The 27,158-nt window shown below is 33.6% G+C and overlaps 2 protein-coding genes across 4 annotated transcripts; both read right to left on the reverse strand.

Moving 5' to 3' along the window:
- Window positions 1-3,305: 3,305 nt before the first annotated feature.
- On the reverse strand, window positions 3,306-11,761 carry LOC133860746 (G-type lectin S-receptor-like serine/threonine-protein kinase At4g03230). 3 transcript variants are annotated; one of them, XM_062296353.1, is made up of 5 exons: window positions 11,495-11,761; window positions 4,111-4,375; window positions 3,972-4,025; window positions 3,739-3,886; window positions 3,306-3,671 (listed from the first exon to the last, which is right to left on the reverse strand). In XM_062296353.1, the coding sequence occupies exons 1-5, from the start codon at window positions 11,544-11,546 to the stop codon at window positions 3,378-3,380; spliced, it is 813 nt and encodes a 270-aa protein (XP_062152337.1). In that variant the 5' UTR covers window positions 11,547-11,761; the 3' UTR covers window positions 3,306-3,377. The 3 variants fall into 3 exon arrangements, 1 of the variants encoding a protein (XP_062152337.1); XR_009898929.1 differs by lacking the exons at window positions 3,306-3,671; window positions 3,739-3,886; window positions 3,972-4,025; window positions 4,111-4,375 and adding an exon at window positions 6,855-7,360; XR_009898930.1 differs by lacking the exons at window positions 3,306-3,671; window positions 3,739-3,886; window positions 3,972-4,025; window positions 4,111-4,375 and adding an exon at window positions 7,752-8,526.
- On the reverse strand, window positions 5,030-6,282 carry LOC133860747 (disease resistance protein RPV1-like). The gene has a single exon (XM_062296354.1). The coding sequence runs from the start codon at window positions 5,709-5,711 to the stop codon at window positions 5,169-5,171; it is 543 nt and encodes a 180-aa protein (XP_062152338.1). The 5' UTR covers window positions 5,712-6,282; the 3' UTR covers window positions 5,030-5,168.
- Window positions 11,762-27,158: the final 15,397 nt, after the last annotated feature.

Raw genomic sequence — 27,158 nt, forward strand, 5'->3', positions numbered from 1 at the left:
TTGCTCGGTGATTTCTTCTGTGTATTTTTCTGATTTGTAGTGAAATTAAATGATGAATTTGAATTGAACATTTCTCGTGACGGTCGTCGAGCTGATGGAATAATCGAATGCTTTCGATGGTTTTATCCGTGTTCTTTTCTTTCTGTCATTGAGCATGGTAATTTTTTTTTTCGTCCGTCGGATCATACCGTCGGTGGCAAAGCAGGCATAGTGTGATGATCACCGGATCATTGCTTGCCTACCACTGTGAGGATATGTTTTAAGTGCAAGGGCTTCAGATAGGAAGATCTATGAAATTCTTTAGAAATGATCTACTGCAAACTTTCATTTCCTAGAGCCCCTTAATGACTCGAGCGTTGGAGCGCCTCCGGTCTCCAGACTAACAGCCTTCTAACCACCCTATACCTTATTTGGCAAGCGGAACTCCTCCTTGGAAGCGGCTTGAAGTCACTGTGATGTTCTTGCATCAACAGAATACTCATAGATTCTGGCTCTTCTCTGCTTCGTCAAGAGGGAGTAGAAGAAGAAAAAAGGAAAAAGAAAACACTGTAAATTCCATAAGCTTCCTACTTCTAAAGGTAGTTTCTTTTACCTCTTCCACCATGAATGAGAAGTAGTTGTTTTGTTTTTCATGTTTATATTTTGCGTCTTTGTAAAAATATGTGAAAACTTCCATGCGCCTTATTGTGCCAATCTCTTTGCCCTTGTCCCCTGACCAACCCATTGACAATGAATCCTGATTCTGCAATCCAGGTAACATTCAGTGTCATAAATCATCTATTATTCTGTACACATGTGCTTTTGTGTGGATATGGAATATATAATAGCACGTTAAATGCAAATATATTAATAATACAATGAAAGAAGACCCACGGATAGGATTAGGATCGGATCTAACATTCTCGATGGATGAGGCATGGCTACGTGTCACCTTAAGTTGGAACATGCAGTAAATTAAAGGTCGTCTATTAAATGAGAGTTTGAACTTACACGTAAGGAATAATTAATATTAAAGTGTTGATTATATAATTACATTTATCAATTCTTATGAACTTAAGTTTTTAAGATAAGTGGTGATTTAATACTGTAATTTTGGAAAAACTTCACTTAGTAACCCTTGAATTTTCATTCATTTTGAAAGAATGTACCTAAACTTTAAAACGTCTCAAATTAGGGTACCCTTTCTTCAGAAGTTTCAATCTCAGTCAATTGTTAGAATTTTCAGCTTAATCCTATAAAAATTCTCAAAATACCTCTGTATTTTTCTTTTAAAAAAAAAATTATAAAAATTTTCAAAGATTCAAGCATGAGTATTTTTGCAAATTCCGTTAAATTTTGATCAATACGTAGATCCTAACATTTTTTTTTTAATGTTTTTTCCTAAAAAAAAAGTTTGGATGTATATTTTAGAAATTTTGATAGGATTTAATGAAAAATTCTAACGGATGATACATTTTTTGCTCCAAAGTAGGTAAAATACATTTTTTTGCTAAGTGAATAGCAAAAAAGTTGCTACTCGCTAGCACAATGTCCTAGTTTTTTAATTTATTTTTTTTTTCTCTCTCACTCTCTTTGTGAAAATAACACTTTAAGTAATATAGAGAATGAAATAAAGAATCTAATAGAGTTTGTATAAAAAAATGAATAAGTAAAATAGAAAAATATACTTTTGAACTAGGTAAAATACCTTCAACTTCTGAAGATGCTCTTATAGCCACACGAATATGAATAAGTTGTTAATTTATTACTTATCGCAAAAAGGTCTAAGCCGATAATAAATTTTAATAATTTAACACTTTTTCTTAGTGACTAGCGTAGGATAATGGTCCCGTTTATCAAACCCTTCCTATCACCCCCAATTTTCTCTTAAAATGTCAACATCAAAATATTTTAAATTTGGGTTAGAAATCCTATTGATTGAGTAAACTGTCCGACCAAAAATTGGAATGAGCTGGAGATCAAATGTTTGACCACTACAAAAATTTCAAGAATTCTTGACAATATCAAACCGTCCAAAAATTGTAAAAAACCGTCTAAAAATAGGTTCAGACGGTTTTCCGTCTAGAAAAATGTGTCACTAATCTGGGTGATGGACGGTTTGGCCCAAACCATCTAGAACCAATTTTGGACGGTTTTGCCCAAAACCATCCAGAATTTTTTTTCTTTTTTAATTATAATCATTATTATATTTTAATATAATTATTATTATTTTTGTCCATCTCGCTGGCTAAAGGAACCACCGAAAGGTTGTCAAAGTCACGTATGCGATCTTCATCTCCATTAGCTTCTTCTCCACCGCACCCATGCTCTCGCGCACTACCCATCAAACATTAATTTTAAACCCAAAACAAACACAATCCGAACCCCCCCCCCCAAAAAAAAAAAAAAAAACAAAGATCCGTCCGGTAGTTTGGAAGACAGTGGTGACGCTCGAGGAGGCCAGAGGGGGGGAAAGAAAGAGAATCGGCCGAAAATCCACGTATTTCGGCCGGATCTCTCTCTGTATTCTGGCCACAGATCCTACCGAGCGTGGGTTTCGACCGGATCCAACTAGATTTGTCAAACCCACGCATGTACACTGGCGTAGGTTTGACAGATCTGGCCAAAAACCGTAGCGAGATCCCATCGCGCGTCCCGTTCCCATCGCACGTCTCGTTCTCGTCGACCGTCCAGATCCCATCGACATCCGTCTTCAATCGCCGGCCGGAGAGAGGAAGAAGAACGACAAAGAGCTTTGAGAGAGAGATGGTTTTTTCAGAGAGAGAGGAAGAAGAATGATGTGTTTTAAAAAGAAAGAAATAGGAAAACCAAAAAAAAAAAAAACAGAAAAGAAAAGAAAAGAAAAGAAAAAGAAAAAGAAATATATATGTTACAAACGGTTTTAAAAAAAATTGTCTCTAAATTTATCTGAATATTAATTTCTATAAAACTGTCTGGAAATTAAAATATACAGATAATTTTAAAAACTGTCTAAAAAAATTGTCAAAAAATTGTGTGTGTATGTATGTGTGTGTGTTTTTTTTTTTTTTTTTTTTTTGTTGTAATGGACATACCTGCATTTAGGTAGAATCTGGGTGTCTTTCGGTAATTGGAAAAGTACTTCAATTCTAATTAAACAAGGTGATAGCTGCACGCCTACGTATTGGCCCATCAAAAAGTAATACTACATGAGATTTTGCAGGTAAGCACCATATCTACGAGTACCATAATCGATATCAAATGTTTGGTCCACTCGAATCTTTGCATTAATTTTTTTTAGATTGAATAGGAGAAAAGAGATGAAGTCATAACACATCCGAAGAATTTTTAAGAGGAAAAGATAGACACATGCACAAATTCTTACAAGCATAAATCTTTGCATTAATTGGTATCAATCATTATCTTCCTTGAAGACTATTTGTTAATTCCGTATATGTTTCCATTATCCTAGAAGAACTAACTGTGCTACAAAGGCCTGAAACATATGCAGGCTGCTTTGGAGTTGGAAGTGCTCCAGTGTCACTGTCAAGCATGGTAATAACATTTGATATGGCGGGACGGTCATTTGGGTCGTCTTGCACGCATAAGAGTCCAATATGTACACCCTTCACAAACTGATCTGCATTGCAAACTTCATGTAGAGTTGGATCTATTAAATCCAACACCTTGTTTTCTCCCCACAATCTCCACACCTAAGACAATTTTAAACTCAGAATAACCAAAACAATATAGTCATTATGGAAAATTAAACACACTTACATATTCTGAAAGGTTCATATGTTCTGACATAGTAAATTCAAGACTCCTTCTTCCACTTATAATCTCAAGAAGAAGTATACCAAAGCTATAAACATCGGATTTGGTTGAGAAAATTCCATGAGCTAGTGACTCCGGAGACATATAGCCACTACATGCCAAAATTCATTAGTAAATAATAAGATGCAAGTGTATTTTGTATAAATAGAGTTGGGGGACTGAAAAATTGTGCTTACATAGTTCCAGCTATTGTGGTAACTATTTCCTCGGTTTCCGAAGACGTATAGTCACTGCATGCCAACATTCATCAGTGGATAAAGTAGGCACTTGTATATTTTGTGTAAACAGAGTTGAGAGATTGGAAATTTTGCTTACAAAGTTTTAACTACCCCGGTTTCTATGCATCCAACAATCCTTGCTAAGCCAAAGTCAGATATTTTGGGGTTCATCTGCTCGTCTAAAAGAATGTTGTTTGGTTTCAGATCTCTGTGAATGATCTTCCATTTGGAGTCACGGTGAAGATAGAGAAGCCCACGAGCTATTCCCAAAATGATGTTGACACGCGTTTTCCAGCCCAAACACCTTCCTAGCTTTTGATATTGTATGGTTTTATTGTCATTCAAGAGAACAATTTTCGTTTCTGCCAAAAAAAAATAATAATAAAAAAGAGAATAATTTTAGCATAAATAACAAATTAGATATTACTTAAACAAGATACAGTTTATCAAACATGCAAGATAAATTAGGAATTCAGTTTAGAGACCAACCAAATATAAATGAGTCTAAGCTTCTGTTCGGCATGTAGTCACAAAGTACAATCCTTTCTTTTCCTTTTATGCAATATCCCCGAAACCCAACAATATTTACATGTTGAAGTTTTGCCATTACCATCACCTCATTTTTAAATTCTTTTATTCCTTGTTGTGAGAAGTTTGAACTCCTCTTTACCGCAATCTCTTCACCTCCTGGAAATGTGCCCTGGGACCAAAGTCACCATACTCATGATATTACTACCAACTAGAAACTAGTTTACATGCACGAAGATTAAGTACCAATTAATGCTATTGAAATCATTTTGAAAACATTTCCAAACCCTCCTTGTCCAAGCTTCTTTGCATTTGAGAAGTTATCTGTAGCTGATCGAATGCATTCCCAATCAAAAAATGGTGCATATATGCCTTCCACATTTTCTTCTCTGAACACACCCAAGCCTATCAAGTCTTTCACAGGTTTTCCTATTTTTTTGATGAATAAAAAGCAACGGTAAATTGCTTTGACAAGTTTTTTACTGTCTAATGCACGAACTACTGCTCGATTTCTTCTATCTTTTACCAATATTGAATTGACCCATTGAATGATTTCGCGAATAAATTCAGGTTCATTCCTACCAATCAAAATTTGTAAGAATACGTTGAGTTAAAAATGACTAATTTTCAAAATATGATCTTAATGCAAATGAAATCTCTAATGAATTTAGAGTTCTTTCTGATAAGATAAAAAGAGTTAGAAATATTGTTCCCCAAAAGTCTCCCAGACAAATTGGCCACTTGTGATAGAGCTGTCTTCCACCTTCGCAACTTCATTTGATCATGCTTATACCTTTCTTCAAGTTTAGCAAATGCTTCTCCAATGCTGTTGGTTTGATTCCGTACTTCCGACGGATATACGTTATAGAACAAGGGTAGAACTTGTTGCCCCCTTGTTTTTCTACACTCGAGGATCTTCATCAGCTCGTCCAAGCACCACGGGGATGATGCGTAGTTTTTAGAGAGTACAATGATCGAAATTGTTGATTCTTCAATGACTTTGAGAAGTGATTGTGAAATTTCCCCTCCGTGTTTAAGCTTGTCATCCATGAAGGTGTTGATATCATTTCGACGCAAAGCTTCATATAAATGGGCAGCAAAAGCACTGCGAGTATCTTGGCCTCTAAAACTCAAAAATGAATCGTAAGTGCACTGATGGAAGGCCACCATGGAAGAAGTTATGCTCTATGTATGCAGGACTGTAGAAAAAATTGCTAGTGTTGCAGAACTGCCGTACCACAACTCTGATTCCACGTTGGATTATAAAAGGAAGGCCAAGAAACTTCTTCGTAAGCCACTGCTTCGATGCCGCGGTGCATCAGAAAAAGAAGACCAAGAAACTTCTTGGCAAAATCCTTGTTTGTGAAGAGAACCAAGCATTGAAAGTGCCACTGAACCCAAATAATAATTCATTATCATTATTTAGAGTATGACGTTGCATGTCCCCCGGCCCCCTCCTCACGTTTCAACTTAACCCAACCTGGTGAACTGCCCCACCTTTAACCATGGTTAGATAGGAACCGACAAAGTCCAACCCTCTCAATTCATAACCCCACCCAGAAACTCACCTCGGCTAAGTTCATTTTCTCCGTTACTTGTTTGTCATTGGATCGCAAATACAAATGGGCCACATCCCCACGCGCATTCACACGGAGTAATGTTATTCTTCTAGGTTAGATTTGAAGGGTGTCTTTTATTATTAAGTTTAGCTCCTTTAATTTTATTTTAAACAGAAATTGAGCTCAAATTTATGCCGTTCTTAATTCATCTTCTTGTAACATTTTTTTTTACATGATAACATGATATAAGTCAGATGAAATTGGTTATGCAACATGTGCATACCACACGCGAAAATATAACAAAAACTATTTCAATAATGTTAAGTTTTTGTTATAAATATATTATGCTGAAATCTTAAATTATTATTGAAATAGTCACATTCATGTAGAAATAGGCATATTACCGAACTACATAAATCTGTGTTTTAATTTTCTCTTACTCTCTTTTATATTCTATATTATTTATTATTATTGTGCACAATAACAACAAGATGAATGAAAACTTTTTTAAACTAAATTCAACCTACAATTACACTCGAAAATATAACAAAAACTATTTCAATAATGTTAAATTTTTGTTATAAATATGTTATGCTGTAACCTTAAATTATTATTGAAATAGTCGTACTCCTGTAGAAGTAGGCACATTACCGAACTACGTAAATCTGTCTTTTTTAATTTTCTCTTGCTCTCCTTTCGATTTTATATTATTCATTATTGTTGTGTTGTGCACGGTAACAACAAGAATGAAAACTTTTTTAAACTAAATTCGACCTACAATTACACTCCGGTCAAACTAGATCAATCAACTACCCAACAAGTAGAAGAAACCAGAATACAACTACATATCAATAGCAGAAGCAACAGCTAACCCATATACAAGCTGAAACAAAAATTCTAACAAAACTAAATCAGCAAGTTAAACCAGAAATTTTGGAGCAAATTCAAAACACAAATTAGATCCAGGTTCTCAGCAGACATCTTGAAGGTTTCTTTCATCGTGATTCTAGCACGAACCTCACATCTGACCTCATCCACTATAGCCTCCTCTGTTTTCGATGTGTTCCCGTGAAGAAGAAGGTCATTCCTCTGTTTCCAAAGGTGATAGGCAGTACCTCCCAAGTTCAGCTTGCACAAGCTGGTCTTCAAGTTTTTTTCTTGTAAATCATTAATGCTTCACTTGATCACTTCTTCTCATACAACACATGGGTTCCAGATCAAACAAGATTCATCATCTCACTCCACACCCATCTAGTGAAGCTACACCAAAAGAAAACATGGTCTATTTATGTTAATGTTTTCTCTGAGAGGCCGAGCATTCACGAGAAGAGAGGCTAGCTGCTTAATTGGTTCAGATCTGAAAAAGAAATGGTATGTAGGTAAGGCAGAGGAGCTTCACTTTTGGAGGGAGGTCGAGGCGTCAAGGTATGAGGCGAAGGTTGGGCGCTTAATCAGTAAAGAGAGCTATGGTGGGTTTCTGGTGGGGGAATGGTAATGGACAATCAAGCAACAAAGAAACAAATCCTGAAACGGCTACTCAAGATCTACAAGGCAACCCACAACGGCTACCATCTCTCAAGAAGGAAACACAATCAAACATTCAACCACTAGCATCTCTCAAAGGAAACCAAATCAACCCCAACGGCTAGAATTGTTCAACAAAGAAAATTTAACGTTAAACCAAATAATGTATGTATTCTTATTTGTTGTGACAAAACAAATTTTTGGAATCTCAATAAAGCAGAAAATAACACAATCACACGAAACACCAAAATTTAAGTGGTTCAATTCAACTTAATAAGCCTACATCTACTGACGAAGACGATCCAGAGAATATCATACCCTGCATATTTGACTTTGGTCACATATTTTCGTGTACTTGGATAGATATTGGCGACTCGATAGGTGCCACTTGGTGTCTTGAAGCTAACTTGGCTTGTGGAAGTGTTGCAATAGATGTGACGACACTTTTTTTTTTTTTTTTTTTTTATATACAAACATAAACGAGTCCTCACAGTGGCACAACGATATATCACAAAACCAACATATGGCACATGTCCCATAACATGCACCTGATAATCAGAGTAACATCTATTTAACTATGCAGCGGAAAACATAAACCTGAATAGCGAAAGTTATAACTTATACATCTATCACAAATTAATTACAACAAAAAGTCATTTAACATCTATCTATTTGAGTCTTATTAACACAATAATTACATAATAATAATGGTTTTACAAAGAATAAGTGACACAAGCGTCACAAGCGATACAGACCTATAAAATAGTGGACAACTCGAGGTCCAGCAATTACAACCGTCGCGGCGAACTTCAGTCATAATATCTCAAATACATTGCAACCAAACTATCAACTATACCGAAGTGTCTGCAACCAAATAAACATCTACACGATTGTGGTGATATCTACATCCACATAGGTGAAAAAATGAATCCACCACCTCAGTATAAAATATACTAAGACCTTAGTGATATTAAACTAACTGAATTTTCACAAAGAACCTTTATTTTATTTTTAGTCACGCGAGCACTATATCAGCCACAATTTACCAATAGCTAATACAGTAAACATCGACTATCCAGAAAACATTTAAAACATACTATGTATCTGTGAACATATATAAAAGTACCAATCATCCCTCCTTGTAAGCTTCTACATATAAACCCATCTACAATATATTACTTTAGTACTAAGACATCCACATTACTAGAAATAGGCAACACTAAGCGTAAACCTCCTAGCAAATTGTCTTTGAACGTCAGCATGATCATGCGAGTACTAGAGTTAAAACTCCATTATACAAGCACGTCTTAACTGAAAAACGACAATTCGCGAGGCCTTACATAGACGTTAGCATCCCGTAATACCAGGCCTAAACCTTCTAGCAAATTGTCTTTGAGCGTCAATGTGACGAACAACGACAACTCACGAGGCTTTACATAGACACAAGTATCTCTAATTCTAAGCGATGCAATCATCTATGAACTTTCAAACTCAATGCATTTAAATCATACAACCATCTGATAGAAATATACATAAGCTTTTTTCATTTAAGACCCTTATGCATATTAACACATCTAGTAAAAACTACCCATAGCATAAAAACATCACTTATAAAACAATATTATATATGATATGCATGAAACTGGGGCTTGGGTCCCCCGTGATGCTAATAACTGTTGTTTAACTGTGTTTACTACTGTTTACTGCATTCTATTACTGTTGTATTGTTGTTGTATGTATGTTCTATACTACATGCTCTATGCTCTGTGCTTGACAAGTATATGTTTCACTATTGTATCATAAAATCATGCAGTTGTCAAATCATATTTTCTTAAAACTAAACAAATACAACATTTCATCAAATACTTTAAAATTATTTAAATCATAGTTTCTTCATAAAACATAAATAGTTTCAACATGACATGTTCTTAAACAATTTGCATAACTTAAACCCCAACCGCAGCACACACTCAAACCCTTTAAATCAATTCAACACATTTCACTCATGCATTATTCTTTAAACATCATTGATATATTTAAACATAATTAAACTATTCAAATTATCCAAAATATATATTTCATCATATGGTCGGTTCGGTTTCATAAACAATATATATATTTTTATCAATCTATTACATATAAAAATATATATTTTCTTAGTAAGTAGAATACTCATCTTGACTGCATTAGACTCATAACTCGAACTGCCACTGGATTCTAGTTATTCGAACTCTACATTGGAGAACCAATTAAAATCTTCAATCTAGACACGATCCTACAAACATTGGTAACATTAGACTATGCTATTGAACTCTATACTCTATGATACAAAAGCTACCCACTTGCTCACACGTCGCGTTACCTGCTTCTAAGATTAGCCATGTACTTTTGGCTATTATTAGGTTAATCATTGGTTCAATGTTCGTATTTATTTGTTTATTAAAAATAAGACGTATTTACTATTTTCATTGGTTTATATATTATTGTATTACATTATCATTATTAATCCCTTTTTGTAACGTGATGCTTATTTATTAAGTTAACAATGTATATTTGACTCATATACATACATATGTGCATACAACGCATAACAAACTTAAACTTAATCCGATGATACACTAAAATACTCAATATACATGGATAGGTAAGTTAGTTACTAAATGACCTCATATTGGATTCAAAGTACATTTATGTACTTCTACATCCTACCTAATTTATATTTGTTGTCTTAGGGTCACATAGATAATTTACCATTACATTTAATGCCTTACACTTATTAGTTACTAATCATTTAAGTAGTTTAGACTATAAGACCTTAATCTTATTTAACATATTAATCTAATAACTCTTATTAATTTGAGTTATAATCACATATTGTAATGTATTTGTTTATTAAAGCTTGAGGCATATACATAAACCTCAAAGTTAAGCATTATACTTAGAATCAACTTGCTATTACGATATCTAAATTGTTATCTATGTTTATATCTTACACATTTATTGGTTCTTGTATTTTCTTTATATCAAGTTATTCACTTATTACTCTTACACATTAATTCTTTCTCCAAACTTTAAACCTTTCTCCAACCAACAATTAGCAATCCATCCTTACAAAACTACATAAATCTACAATGCTAAACATCCAAATCCCTAGATATTAATAATTCTAATATAGGATCAACCCTTACCAACATAAATCACTCCAAGACTTAATCTAGTAACCACTAAGCAAGGCCCCAAAATATCATTATCCACTGTTGCGACCCTGACTTCATCCGTCCACAAAGTAAAGCCATCTATCCTCATTAATGGAAAGTCGGCCATAGCCATAAAGAACTGTCCAGAATTAACATCCAAAAGCTAATCAACCAAATATAACCAGAATTACAAATCAGAAAACCAAACCTCCATTTTCAACATTGTCGAGACCCCAAGAGGAGCATTATTCCAATATAAATATCATACGGCCAACACCATAAAAATTCTTTCACAAACCCAACCAGTTTTCCAGCAAACAAAACACAGGCTAAATTAGTAGAACCGAAATGCCAAGGGACATATACCATTCGGCTAATACCCCCACATGAACCGTAGATTTCAATCTATAAATCAAACCCAAAGATAACCCAAATCAGTTCTACAAAAAACCCATACCATAAATTCGAACCCATATGTTGCAGCAATAATCGCAATAAACTCAAGACAAGGAACTACCAAAATTACAAAAATCAAACACCAATGACCCATTCAAATTTTTGCAACTAAAAACCCTAACTAATAGGCTACCCATCACCGAAAATCACCCATAGGAAAATCACCCGAATTTATCCCCAAAGTCAAATACCCAAAAGCTAAAGAAATAGAATTTACCTTGCTGATTTTCGTTGGTTTCTCCCCCATGGCCGAACTCCTCCTTCTTCATCTATTCTACTTCTTTTCTTCTCTGCGTCATGCTCGGAATCTCCCTCTCAAAATCGCATCTCTCACGGCCTGATCTCTGTGTCTCTCTCTCAATCACTACTCCCGGTCTAGCGTGCGTGAGAACTGAGAAAGGGGGGAGAAAGAACAAGGGAAAGAAAAGAAAGGGGAAGAGGTAAAGAACTCAAAGAAGAGGGATGGGCTGCACGAAGTGGGAAAATGGAGAAGGGGAAGTACCAAAATGTCCTTTGCCCAAATGTTTTAATTTATTTTATTTACTGTTCTATTGGCGAGGAGGTGATTCATGGCCATACATGTAACAATGATTAAGATTTTTAATCATTTTATGTTTAAAACCTCGTATTTTCTAAATTATAATATTACTCCACTTTATATTAATTCTGTTTTTTCGTTAATTAATATTTGGCCCCTTATTCAATTACATTACAATTTAACCTTTATAATTAATTATTTATTCTACTAGGACCCAACATTATTATTATTTATTTACTAAAACTTATTTTTATTCTAATCATATAAATTTATCTACTTAAAAATTATTATTAGTCTCATCTTTTTAAATAAATATAATTTATCAAGACTAAATTTTCTACTTATTTTTCTTGGTCTTTAATAGAAACCAAAGGGAATGGGGTTGCCGAAATTTGGTCCCGTGCTTAGCGGAAAGGGGATTAGGTTTGTGCCACAAGGCTCACAATTAATAACGTACAGTTGATTCTGCAAAGGCATACAATTTTGAATAGTAAAATTTGTAAGGTAACAAAGCTGCTTGAGAAGCAGCCCACGGTTGACAAATGATCATGTACAGAGAAGGTTATTTTGAAGGTAACGTAATGTCATAGTCAAGCATGAAAAGAAAGATTAGTGCTATATATGATTTTGAAAATCCATATATACCAGCAGAGGTGGTTTCTCACTTCCTTTTTAACATCAATGTTGATTTTTTAATTTTAAAAAAAGGACCTTTACTAAAATTAACCAGGTCAGTATCTATAGAGGCAAGAGAAATTTTATGAATATACATATATTTTATTTTATTTTTTTTATCTTTTAAAATTTGATGTAACTTTTAAAATTATTATTGAACTAAAATTCAGTAGTAGTTTATTCCATAGTCAATGAAAATTTTAAAAGTCACATCAATTTTAGAAGGATAAAAAAATAACAAAAAAATAGTTGCTAACATTATTCATAGATGCAATTTAACAACTAAATTAATTCGAGCATATTCCAAGGTGTAACCACCTATAACAGATTTTGCCACATGGAAAGAGAGTTTACGACCACCATTTGTTTACTCCTATGGAAGATTCTTAATTAGATTCAATGTTCAAATCCATGAGGTGTTGGTCCGAGTAATACGACTATGATTAGTAACAATTCTCTCATTTTCTCTTCTTATTTTCACTTCTCCTAAAAAAAGTTACAATTAAAACATTCAAGTTTTTTTCATTTTTTATATCACATCAATTATTTCTTATTATTATTCAAATAAAAAAAATAACTACAAAATTTTTTCGTTTTTTCATACAAATTTTTTTTCTACTTTATATCACATCAATCATTTTTTATTACTATTAAAAAAAAAAAAAAAAAAAAACTCACTTAAAAAAACACTTTTACCAAACACGTCCAGTTGTTGTTGTTTTGAGCTACCTCATATGAATAAGCTTGACACTCGCTATTGTCAAGGCAATACTCGTTTCTATATTCTATTTCATTTTTTACCTTGAAATTAGGGTCTGGCTTGCCCACTTCCAGGGATGTAAATAAACCAGTTTGTCCGACAACTCGCTTGATACCCTTCCGGTTAAACTCGACCCAAACTCGAGCTCAACACTGTACAAACCCACTCGTTACTGTAGAAACCCGCTCGATTAGTAAGTGATACATATCTGACTCGCTCGACAAAACTCGATAGGGGCTCGCAAGCCTAACTCGTTTAAAGCCTGACCCAACCCGCTCACCCGACTCGTTTAAGGACTCGCGAGCCTAGCTAACTTGTTTAATGTAAACCAATATATATATAATATACTTAATCATATTATTTTTTTTGGAATTCATGTGATATAATAGGATTATAGAACTATATAATCATATAATAATATAACATTGTGTCATATGACATGTAATCACTTTATTATATGTTATAAGTATTATCATTAGATATTTAACAATTATTACATCATTTACTTATTTATTATTGAAAGTTATATAGTTTATTTAACATACAATATAAATATATATTGTTTATATATTACATAATGTAATATTAATTTTTAAATGAGTTCACCTCTTTTTTTGTATGTTAAATAAACTATATAACTTACAATAAACTCAGTTGAACTGAACTTAATTTTTAAACTCCAAATATGAGTTCAAGCTCAACTCGAGCTCATTTAGCCGAGTTGAACTTAATTTTAAAACTCGTCATGAACTCGAACTCGGCTCGAGTTCGTGATGAATGAGCTCGAGATCGGCTCGGGCTCGTGATCAATGAGCTCGAGCTCGGCTCCAACTCGCTCGACTCGACTCGTTTACATCCCTGTAGCCACTTCATCTTTAATCTTAAGAACATGCCGCTCTTGTCAAATGATGTTGAATTTCTAGTACACCCACAAAAAACAATCTCCAGAATCCCAATGCTCAGGGTAAGTAAGGCTTGAACCCGAGCAAACATTTGCATACCAACCTATTGTTAATATTGCAGCTACCGAATTTCCCACAAGCATCGTAAATGCTACATTGGAATCAAACACCAATTTCGCTTGTCCCCATCCCAGTTCAGATACTGTAATTCCCCATTATAATTTATCACTAACCTTTTGTAACTATAATCCAGAAGCAGTTACGCTGAGCTTTTTTGTGGAAGTGGGTTCTTGGTATGCTGCACGTTCTTGCTGAAATTTGATAACAATATGGTACTGTTTTGATCCGATCATTGACTTTAGCTATATTTAAATCCGGCTTCTAATTTCAAACTCAAGATTTTAAAATCTTCTACATTGAGTTTGAGGGGATGTTAGAATATTCAAAAAATATAATATATTTTCCATATATTCCATATTTGGTTGATATTGTAATATTCTCTATTTTCGGTAAATTGTAATCAAATTACCATGATTTGATTATCATATTAGTGTTTACTCTAAACCCTATAAATATGGACATTTGTATTGTAAACAAATCAAGTTAATAAGAGTACGATGTAACCTTTTGAGCTTTACCCTATAGACGTAAGTTATAGACCGAACCCCGTAAAATCTGTCTCTCTTCTCTCTCCTAGTTCTGTAATATATATTATTCCTTTTTGGTTGTGGCCTTTATATCACATTTACGGTATTTACTATGTTTATTATTTTTTCAATAAACATATACGGCATTATGGATATTTCCATTAATTTAGATTACCGTAAATATGGAATAGGTATTATGGTTATTTCTATTAATTTAGATTACTGTAAATATGGAATCGGTTAATTGATTTTAAAATCAATTAACGATATTGTTTCCTTGATGGAAGGAAACAAATACGGTGTTTACCATTTTGAGGGTCCCTAACCTAGCCTATAAATAGAGTGCCTGTGTACACCATCAGTACAGCCATCAAGCAATAGGCATAGGTTAGAAGATCCCTCAAATAATCTTTCTTGTTCTTCAGATGGATCGTGGAGACGCTTGAGCAAACATGGCTAGAGGTAAGCCTGAATCCTGTTTATTCGTTTTCCGCTGCGCATGTTAGATTAAATAATATGTTGATTATTTCTAACATGTGGTATCAGAGCCAGCCTCTATGCTATTTTGCTTAGCATATAATTTTACTATGTGTTATCAATATTGAATCAAGTATTTTTATTTGTTATCAATATTGAATCAAGTATATTCTATTTGGTATTGTTCACTTCTGTTTGTTAATATTGTTTGAGCAATATTTCGTCTTTTGTGACATGATAGAAACGCATTAGCGATTATTTTGTGAATATTTGTTGTTCACGTACTGTTTGTGAAAACCCATATATTTGATATAACTTCTTTTTTTTTTATCACTATTCTGTGTATTGTGATATACTGCCTAATTTTGAGTTGTAATCTTGATATGAGTATTTTCATAAAGGGGTGGCGGCTAGGGTTCCATTTTTAGGGTTTTCAACCCATCTGGAACATTACGGGTCGGGTTGGTTGGTGACTGGGTAGGGTTTCGACCCATTAAAGTTTTTTGGGTTTGATATATTTTCGGGTAGGGTTTTTTAAAACCCATGCAGTTTTGGGCCATTTAAGTGGGCTGACCTAGTTTGGGCCAGCACTATACATAGACCTAGAGGCCTGACCCGATTAAGTGGGTTGACCTAATTGCCAAATACAGTAGCCCATTTGGAGTCTTGTGACCCAAAAGCCCAACCCAATATAGTAGCCCAATACAGATACCCAACCCAAATTAAGTGGGTTAACCCAATTGGGTCAGCCCAATACAGCAACCCTTTTTCAGTAACCCATCAAGTTCTTTTTAAAATGGGAATTTAGGCTTTATGGTGTTTAGAACCTGGGTTCACCAGGTGTAAAGAGCCTTGGCCACTTACTAAACCATTAAGCCATGTGTTTTATTATGTCTTCATATTAAAGTTTTATTCCCTTTATTATTTACAGTACTGTGTATTAAAATTATTGTTTATTTAATACATGAATTGAGGAATATATATTTTAAATTTATATTGTTTAAATATAAATTGTTTGATGCCTAGACCTAAGAATAATTAACAATACCATATATACTGGTGTGTTTACAGTAATATCTAAGAATGCAATGTCGGGGAAAGTTCTGGCAAGGAAAGTCTTGGGATTTAAGTGTGTCCGGTGTGACCCCCCTCACTTTCCTGGGAGCTCAACTGCTTGCACCTTGGAAAATGCTGTTTACCCCATTTAAGTATTGATTTGTTATATTCCTAAGGCCATTAAGGGGGCATATATAAAGTTGTTAGATGTTAATGAAGTAGCAATTATCATGATAATTTTGGGAGAGCCACAGCATCCCAATTTTGAATGACAATTGCATCAAGATTACACACACGTAATTATCATAATAATTATGGGAGAGCCAAAGCATCCCATTTTTGTATGATAATTACATCAGGATCACACGCATGAACCTCATAAAGATTTATTAGATGTTCATGAATTACAGCGTGATTATTATGATTTTGGGAGAGCCAAAGCATCCTAATTTTGTAATAATTGCATAAGGATCGTACACATGAACTTCATATAGAAAAATTAACATCGTATTGTAATTAACTCATAAATTTAATTACCTATCCCCAAAGGGAAGTTTTTTATTTTTGTGACTTAATTAGAATAAGATAACAAATTTAGTATTAAAAGTAAAATTTCTTTCGGTTGCCCAAAGGTACGAAGAATTTTATTTTTTAATATTTAAATTTGCTTTAGTCTTATTAATAAAGAGTAAATTTCATGTGTGATGCAACCTTTGCCCAAAGGTAGGTTGAAATTTACTATTTAAATTGGCATTGGCTAATTTAAAATAAAGTTGATATCGTCTTGTAGTTAATTCATAAATTTAATTACTTATCCCCAAAGGGAAGTTTTTATTTTTATGACTTAATTAGAATAAGATAACAAATTTAGTATTAAAAGTAAAATTTCTTTCGGTTGCCCAAAGGTACGAAGAATTTTATTTATTAATATTTAAATTTGCTTTAGTCTTATTAATAAAGAGTAAATTTCATGCATGATGCAACCTTTGCCCACAGGTAGGTTGAAATTTACTATTTATTATTTAAATTGGCATTGGCCAATTTAAAATAAAGTTACTTCATAGCATTAAAGCATTTTTATTTTTGTTATTGCAGCTATTCATATTACTCTACCTTGGTAGTTTTATATTCCAATACTTTAAGGTAATATTTTTTCTGACTGAAAAAAAAAAAAAAAAAAATAAAAAAAAAAAAAAAATATTAATATGCTTTTTTATTTGGGGTGTTCAAAATTTGGTGCTCCGTGTGGACAAACCACCTACTCCCGCGGAATTAAGTACGCCACGTGAGATTATTAAGCATGAACGGTGGGAGTGATTTAATCACTTAAGTTAGATGTTCATGAAATCTCATGTCACTAAAGTCATCAGGGATTTATTCCTGAATGTTTTAGAGCCAAAGTTTTATAAAGGTTGTTTATGAACATTTAGTAAGTTCAAACAAAACTTGGCCAGCACCCTAATAGAAAATGCTTTAAAGACAAACCTTTTACAGTTTCTAAAGTGTTTATAATCCCATTATGGGAATGAAGGATATTATAGTTTAGCTTAAGTCCCTAAAGATTGAGATTTTTTAAGTCATTATTGGTCATTTTATTTTGAATTCTCTCTTCTAAGTGTAGAATTTTTGTCTTGTAACACACGTAAGGATAAATGGTTAGTAAATAAACTTCTAACCATGTGTGTTCAAGGATATGAGAGAATTTATAAAGTGTTCACATGATTACTCATATTAAAGGAAAGACCAATAAATGCAATCATGTCCAACACTTAAAGCATGAGAATAAGGTGCCAATAAAGTATTATGGCAATCAAGATACCTATTTCTCATGAAATAAGGAAAATTAAGGGCATATAAAGAAAGATTGCATGAAGTATAAGAAATGACTTAAAATAAAGATAATCTCATACATCTAGTATGTCGTGAATCTCTTTTAGTGACTCATTCAAATATGTTGTGGATTGATTATGGTTTAACAATCCACGTTGTCAACACAAATGCAGAGTCCTTTTTAAATAACACGTGTTTATAACTTGAGGTTGTTGGGATCTATAGGTTAATTTTAAAATTCAGTCATAATTTTTTACCTCAAAAATGATTTATATTCCATAATTTTTAGAAATTTATTTTTTAGTTTGGCTTGTTAAAAATTTCAATTTTATTTTAAACTTGAAGTTTTTCTTATCTTTGGTGGAATATTGGTTGGGGTTTATTTAAAGTCTATTTAAAATTGACCTACGTCCCAATTTTTAAACAAAATTATTTGTTTATTTTTGCATAGTGATGTTGACGTAAAGTAGAGTCTTTGAGAATTTAAAATGCTCTGGTTATGGCTTTGGAGATTGAAATATATCTCCATACAGTAAATAAAAGTCGGTAATTTACTGACTTTGGTTCTTGTGTGGGCTGCATAAGGGAAAGCATACCAACAAGACCACTAGAGGTGCCAAAGAGAGCATTTTGAGATTCTTGAGATCATGTACATTAAAATGTGTTGACTTTTTCATACTCATTGCCTAAATGGTCAGAGATATTTTGATCTCTTTTAGTGATGACCATATAAAGTTTATGTATCTCTATCTTCTAAATATTAAAGCTGGGGTATTGAATGCTTTCAATATCTATAAGGAAGAAGAAGAGAAACAATGTGAAGATCATTAGATCTAATATAGGCATAGAGTATTAAGGTAGGTACACACCAAGGGGAAATGATTAGTAATACTAATCTGCTATTACCTTTATAGAGTAAAGCTTTGAAGACCGTTGTGTATATGTTAAACAGGATTTCATCTAAGGTTGTCTTTATGACACATTTTAAAATATGAAATAGATGGAAGCTTGTTTACATTATTTACACATATGGGGTTGCCTTGCTAAAGAGAGGATTTATAATCCTCACCTTAGAAAATTAGATTCAAGGACAACCAGCGGATCTTTATAAGCTATCTAGTAAACTTTAAGGGGTTATAATGTTTAATTATCCTTCATATGATCATAGAGTTGTTGATTGTAAAATTTCTAGAGGATGCAGAACCTAGTGGGAGTGCTCATTCACACAAATTGGAATTTGAGGAAGCACTAGAGTTGGCCAAATCTCCTCCTCATAGAGGATGATTGATTGTATTCAGGGAAAATCAGATTGATTATCCTCAATCATTTATAGAACAACCAACTCATACAGAACAGGTTCAAAAGTCTATTTTCCCATTGCAAAATGCAGAGGAAGTAGAATTAAGAAAATCCTATAGAATAAGGAGATCAACAATTCTTAGTGATCATGTTGTATATCTCCCAGAGTCTGATGTTGACATTGGACATAAAGATGATCCAAATTGTTTTCACATGCTATGAGTGGAGAAAACTCCACATAGTGATTCAATGCCATGAAGTAAGAGATAAATCTATGGCTCAAAAGTCAAGCTAGACTCGTAGCCAATGATTTTACTCATAAAGAAGGCATTGATTATCATGAAACATTCTCTCCAGTGTCTAAGAATGGTTCATCAAGATAATCATAGCATTAGTAGCTCATTTTGATCTAGAGCTACATCAAATGAATGCGAAAACAACTTTTCTGAATAGGGATCTTAAGGACGAGGTTTACATGAAACAATCAAAAGGTTTTATAAATAACAGTCAGAAAGCTTGCAAATTAAAGAATTCTATTTATGGGCTGTGATAGATCTCTCAATGGTAAGATACTTTTTTCAAGGTTATTGTTTATAGAAAACCTTGTTGATTAGTATATATACCTTAAGGTCAGTGGGAGTACAGTAATCTTTCTAGTCCTATATTTGCAAGTGGTGATTTAGGTTTGCTACATAAAGTTCACAAAACTTTGAAATGAAGGATTTGGGTGAAACCTCTTATGTCTTTTGACATAGAGATTCACAGAGACATAAAGAATATTAACATTGTCTCGGAAGGCCTACATTGAAAAATTTTGGGAAAATTTAGAATGAAGGATTTGCACCTTCAGTAGCAATTAAGAGGGACTAATTAAATACAAATTAATGTCCCAAAAGGTATTGGAATAAGGGCAGATGAAAAGTTTTTTCTTTAAGCATCTGCATTATGCATAACCATATGACTGACAATAAGAATATTGGGTCAATAAAGTGCTGCAAATAAAGTGTTGCGGTATATGCAAGGAACCAAGAAGTACAACTTAACCTAAGGATACACTTTCCATTTGAAGGTGGTTAGTTGTTCAGATTTGAGTTTGCTGATTGTGTAGATAGTAGAAAGTCTACTCTAAGGTATATATCTTTTTATTGAAGGATATATCCTAGAGATGCAGTTTGCAGACTATAGTTGCTACGTCTACCAAGAAAGCTAAAAGTCTAGCGTGCTATGAATTTGGTACACAGGCATGATGGTTGAGACTTTTGTTGAAAGTCTTAATCTTGTCGATTTTACAGTTAGACCATAAAGATACTCTGCGGTAATTCTACTATAATCTTCTTTTATAAGAATAAAGAGTAGAAGCAGAAGTAAATCGACATCAAGTATCTCAGTACGAGAGATAACATTAAGAGACATAAATGGTCTATTGAGCATATAAGTACTGAATTAATGATTGCGGATCCCATGACTTAAAGTTTACCGGTAAATAAAGAATAAAGTCATGCGGAATATATGAGACTCATTAATTCATTTTTTGCTTGGTTTGTCTCTTTTTGGTCTATAGACATAAAGTTATTGTAATAAAGATTTTTTGTGCACATTTGTTATTTTATCCATGAGGATAAATAAAGTTGGACCCGAATGACTTATAGGAAGTTCATTCATAAAGCTTGATTATCCATAAGGTACTCATATAAGGAGTGTTTTACATCGTGATACATGGAAGGGACGACCTAATTTTATAGTGGTTTTACCGCCATGATTCGTGTGAAACATTTCTTAACTGAGTTGGAGGATTCCATAAAAGATTGGCCAAAACTAAAGAACCTAATACCATATGGTCATGTGTTATAAAGTCCAAGTGGGAGAATGTAATATATATTATTCCTTTTTGGTTGTGGCCTTTATATCACATTTACGGTATTTACTATGTTTATTATTTTTTCAATAAACATATACGGCATTATGGATATTTCCATTAATTTAGATTACCGTAAATATGGAATAGGTATTATGGTTATTTCTATTAATTTAGATTACTGTAAATATGGAATCGGTTAATTGATTTTAAAATCAATTAACGATATTGTTTCCTTGATGGAAGGAAACAAATACGGTGTTTACCATTTTGAGGGTCCCTAACCTAGCCTATAAATAGAGTGCCTGTGTACACCATCAGTACAGCCATCAAGCAATAGGCATAGGTTAGAAGATCCCTCAAATAATCTTTCTTGTTCTTCAGATGGATCGTGGAGACGCTTGAGCAAACATGGCTAGAGGTAAGCCTGAATCCTGTTTATTCGTTTTCCGCTGCGCATGTTAGATTAAATAATATGTTGATTATTTCTAACAAGTTCCGCTATTCTCTGTCTCTTTAGATTTCATACACAAATTTAAACAACTAGCTTGTATGGTACTATCACCGGACTGCATGTCCATGAAATCAACGTCAGGTTTTCATCCATCTTCATACCTGGAAGAAATGTATCAGTTTGATTTTGGAAGCTCTCCCACAGATCACTCATGCATGATCCCTGAAGACAAGTTTTCAGAATCCATCAGCCTGGCTCTCTTTTCATTCCTAAACATGCTTTTAATTGCTGTTGAAGAATTGAAAAGAAATTAGACATGTGAGTACTCCACGTACAACTACAAGAACAAGTTATTCATCATATTTTATGGGAAGTTGAAGCTCGAATTTTTATCAAAAGAAAATTTCGGGGTGTACGGATGTTGCCGTTAGGGAATAGATTCGAATATTCTAAGAAAGTTTTGTATAACATCAGTGTTCTTTATTTTTTGCTAAAGAGAGTTTTGTACTCGTTTGTTTGTTCATACAAAATTCACTCATTCATTAAAAAAAAAAAAAAAAAAAAAAAGCCCTGATGGTGGTGTCCAGTAATGAAATTCTCAATACGCAGATGTGGTCAGCCAAAAATGATTATATAGTGCCTGTTGGTGGTGGGAATGGGTGAAAAGTGTGCTTAATTTTATGAGCATATAGTGCCTATTTCTGCACATACTTTCAAATGCCAATTATTTGAAGTGGAAAATTATTATTGAATCATATATGTTCTTTCAATATTTATTATTTCATTTAATAGTATGTGATTTTTATTGTCATGCATGTCATGAAGTAGGCAATTTAAGAGTGAACATTTGAAAGTATGTATAGCACTCCTCTAATTTTATTAGTTGGAATTGATGAAGATTTTTCAACTCACCAAAATTCATAGAATGCCAAGCCATTGTCGAGAAGCGATCTCCGAGAGGCAATTGTCAAGCAGAAGCCATCCTGATAGGCGATTGATTGAGATCAAGAAAGGAAAGAATTGACTTCCAAGATAGAGATTTTATTTGATGAGGAATTTATTTTCTTTCCTTATTAAGATTTAATTATTTACTTTTTTTACTAGGATTAAGTTTCCTTCTATTATTAGAAGTAGATTTGTTTTAATACAAATATTGAAGGTAGTAGCATGTAGTAGATAACAATTGAATTATTATTAAATCTGAGAATTTCTCAAATACACTGTAGGATTTATTGTTCTTCTAAGGCTTAGGGCTTATTTTATCTTTTGGTTGGAAGACGTAGATGCTTCTAATTGTTATTACCAAGTCTTTCATTACCGGCTCTTATTAGTAGATGAGAAGATTTTGGAAAATTTATTATTAGGAATCAAATCTTTGGGTCACGGCCTACATTCACGTGGGAATTTGTCAATTAATGCACTTAGTAAAATGGATTTTTGACTTAAGGTTGAATTTATAAAGTAGGCATAAATGGCCTAAAAAAAACGGAACTTATATAGCCCTATTGGAAATTTTGGAAAGAATGATGACGTACTAAAAAAAAATTGTATCAATAGGAAGTTGCTAAAATTTTGTTAAGATATTCTGATTTGTAAAGGTAAAGGGAATGCTGACAAAATGGCCATAAGAGTTGCCAACATAATTTTTATTTTTTATTTTTTAGACTTCACTTAACCTTCTTCAATTATAAATCACCTCCTTTCTCTTTGTCTCTCGAACCTTCCCACAGAAAGCCCTTCCCACGAAGTCAGTGTTGCCGGGGGAGGGAGGTCTAAACCTCTCTCCCCCAACATTGTTCTCTCCCCTTAGTCTTCTTGGATTAAGGGGTTTTTTGGTCCTTTTTGAGTTTTCCCAATAGGGGTTAGAGTCTCCTAACCATTAAGGCTGTGGAGTTTTAGTCCCCCAGACTAGTTTCGATGGTGGTTTTCATCTCGTCGGACAAGATCTGGTGGTGATTTTGGTCCTCCTAGTCCTTTTGGACTATGGAGGTTTGTGTTTGTGTTTTTAGTTTATTCTTTGTTTGTTGACATAAAAGCACTACGGAGAGGCTTCAAAAGGGAAGCAACCGCCACTCGTGTCACTAGTGGCATGGATTTGGTGAGCTTTAGTTTTTCTCCATTCTTTAAGGCCAAATATATACACTTTAGCCGTCTATAATTAGACATGTGTCCCCCAACTTTGCTCGTCGTTGCCCTTTGATCTAGCCGCCGCGTTTTACAGCTAAAATGATCGCCGGAACTCAACGAGTGGTCCTCACGCACCAAGGTGTTTTCACACCTTGGCCGCACATGAGGGCAACGTTCTGTCCCTTTTGTCGTGTACGATGGCTTCCGGTGCTCTGTGGTGTTGTGGGTATTGATGGGTGATGTTCGGCAATAGTGTGTGTGCTTCACGTGCAGTCTATGACGACCCTCTTTTTTTTTTAATATATAAAACATTTGTATAAACATTAATCTCTTAAAATATAAACGAGTCATCACAGTGACACGACGATATGTCGTAAAGCTAACATATGGTACATACCCCATAATATGTACCTGATAATCAGAGTAACACACCTAATAACATCTATGCAGCGAAAAACATAATCTGAACAGCAGAAGTCAACTCTATAAACATAAACTAATATCTATACGAAAAGAGTCAAAATGTCTATCCATTTAAGGCTTATCCAATTAATAATTGCATCAAAGAATGGCTTTACAAATAATATGTGACACAAGCATCACAAGACATATACCAAACCTATAAAATAGAGGACGCCCTTAGTCCCACAATTATGACCGTCGCGACAAGCTTTAGTCATAATTGTGACTCTTATGCATACTAATACGTCTAACAAAACTACTCATAGTATAAAATATCATACTCATGAAAACAATGTTATACATGCTCATATAAGTTTCTGTTGTATTCCTATGAGGCGTTGGTTCATGCGTATGTTCCTAAGGGACGTAAATCCCCAATACTAGTTCATGTGTACGTTCCTATGGGGCGTAGTTCCCCTCATAGTTCATGCATGTGTTCGTATGAGGCGTATGTCCCCCAATAGTTCATGCGTTTGGAGCGTAGGTCCCCTTAAGGCGTAAGTCCCCCACTAGTTCATGCGTTTGGAGCATAGGTCCCCCTGGGGCGTAGGTCCCCCACTAGCTCATGCGTTTGGGGCGTAGGTCCCCCTGGGGCGTATGTCCCCCACTAGTTCATGCATATGGGGCGTAGGTCCCCCAATAATTTGTTTATGCATTCCTGTTTCATGCTCAATGCTCATGCTTAAATACTATACATTAAATTTCATAATTATGCCTTCAACACATGCTTTCTTTATAAATCATAAACAGTCCTACATGTCATTTCTTAAACGATTTGCATAACTTAAATCTCCAACTTATACTCGCTCTAAAATCACATATCATATTCATATTTCAAAACATCATCATAATTTTAATATACTCAAAAGTACTCAAATCATCCAAAACAGATCATAATCAACATACAGTTGGTTCAGGTTTGTAAAACAATATATATTTTGCAATTCATCATATATGAAAATAATACTTCTTAGTGAGTAGAATACTCACCTTCGCTGCATAGAACTCATGACTCCAACATTTCCCTCTTGTTCTAGTTACTTGAACTCTACATTAGAGAACCGATTAAAGTCTCCAATCTAAACACAATCCTACAAACATTTGTAACATTAGACTACGCAATTGAACTCTATATTCTATGACACATGGACTATCCGCCCGCGTGCTCACACGTTGTATTACACGCTACTAAGTCTAGTTAAGTATCCTAAACCACTATTGGGTCAATCCTCACTTATAGGTTCATATTTTATCACACTTATTATCTTTAAGATACTTCTATTATTTTATTTGCTTATTTATTATTATTGTATTACATTATTATTATTAATCCCTTTTTGTAACACATTACTTATTTATTAAGTTAACAATGCATATTTGATTCACATAGATGTATATGTATACATATACATGTATACAATGCTTAAACCTAATCCGACGATACACTTAAGTACTTTGTGTACATGGATAGGTGAATTAGATACATAATTACCTTATTATCATTATTAACTATTAAATCTTATAATTTGTTTATCCGCTTAGGCTAATTAAGTGTATTTGGTCCATATACATATATATGTACACATATATGTATAGGAGGCTTACAAAGCTAAGCATAACCTCATAACGCACTAAGGTATTTATAATACTTAGGTAGGCGCATTAATTATCTAGTTACATTACCAAATGGATCCAAAGCCTATTTAGGCATCTCAATAACCTTACTAATTTATATTTACCGACCTAGGGTTATTTGAACAATTTACAACTCTCTGACATTCTTATCTTAATCATTGTCCCCTTATGATATAAATATTAGGCTTTAGGTTTGTAGCTTATTTCATTTCTTATCCTTAAATATAGTTACTAATATATTCAATGCTTTATCCTTATTAATTACTAATCATCTAAGTAGTTTAGATTATAGAGCATTGATCTTGTTTAACTTATTAGTTTAGTACATCATATTAGATTAAATTACAATCACATATTGAATAAATATTCATTTACTTAAGCTAATCATTATTCTTAGAATCAATTCATTATTTGTCCACCACCACTCCATTTATGCTTTCTCTTCATTTAATCATTCTGTTTTGTAATTTATATTCTATTAGACACCACAACATATCCTCTATTTTAGCCGTATTTGCCATTTACATAAAAATGATCTAAACGATTTAATGGCTATGGTGTTACTTAAATTAAACTATAATATCAAATTATAATATATCTATCTATCTACTCTATTAATTATACTCCTTGTTCCTTATGCTCATTTTTTTTTCTCACATTTGCCCATCTTACAATTTCTCTTCCAATCTAATATTTTCTTTTTAACTATTGAACTTAACATAACTTCTTTCTCATTGGTCTTATGAACACTATTTCTCTAGTTCAATAATACAACACACCCCAAATCCATCTCTTCAACACAAACGGTCACAACAAAGAAGAACCCCGAAATTAGCCCTTCAAGGTAATCTAAAACACCCATCAAAGCCACAACTCACAGCCACAAACACTAACAAAACGCCTCCATAAACATTGCACAAAAATCCACAATGCCCAACTTAGTTTTCAGTTTATCAATAACCTCAAATCTGCAAATCCAAAACAAACATCAACTTCATTAAGCCAACAACCAATTCGTTCCTTCCACAAACATCCTCCACCAAAAACTCAATATCCCAGTAACCAGGTACACAAAACTCATCCAGAAAAACCATTCCAAAAATTCACCCACTCGGCTAAAGCACCATCCAAACACCATAAAACTGTCGACATACCAAACCCCAA

Source organism: Alnus glutinosa, chromosome 2 (genome assembly GCF_958979055.1).
Source record: "Alnus glutinosa chromosome 2, dhAlnGlut1.1, whole genome shotgun sequence".
Lineage (NCBI taxonomy): Eukaryota > Viridiplantae > Streptophyta > Magnoliopsida > Fagales > Betulaceae > Alnus > Alnus glutinosa.

Coding starts and splice junctions, on each gene's coding strand:
- LOC133860747 (XM_062296354.1), bottom strand. CDS start 5,711: ATGGTGGCCTTCCATCAGTGCACTTACGATTCATTTTTGAGTTTTAGA.
- LOC133860746 (XM_062296353.1), bottom strand. CDS start 11,546: ATGAAGAAGGAGGAGTTCGGCCATGGGGGAGAAACCAACGAAAATCAG. Junction 4,376..11,494: donor AACCAACGAAAATCAGCAAG/GTAAATTCTATT, acceptor TTTTTTTGGCAG/AAACGAAAATTGTTCTCTTG. Junction 4,026..4,110: donor ACCGGGGTAGTTAAAACTTT/GTAAGCAAAATT, acceptor GTTGGCATGCAG/TGACTATACGTCTTCGGAAA.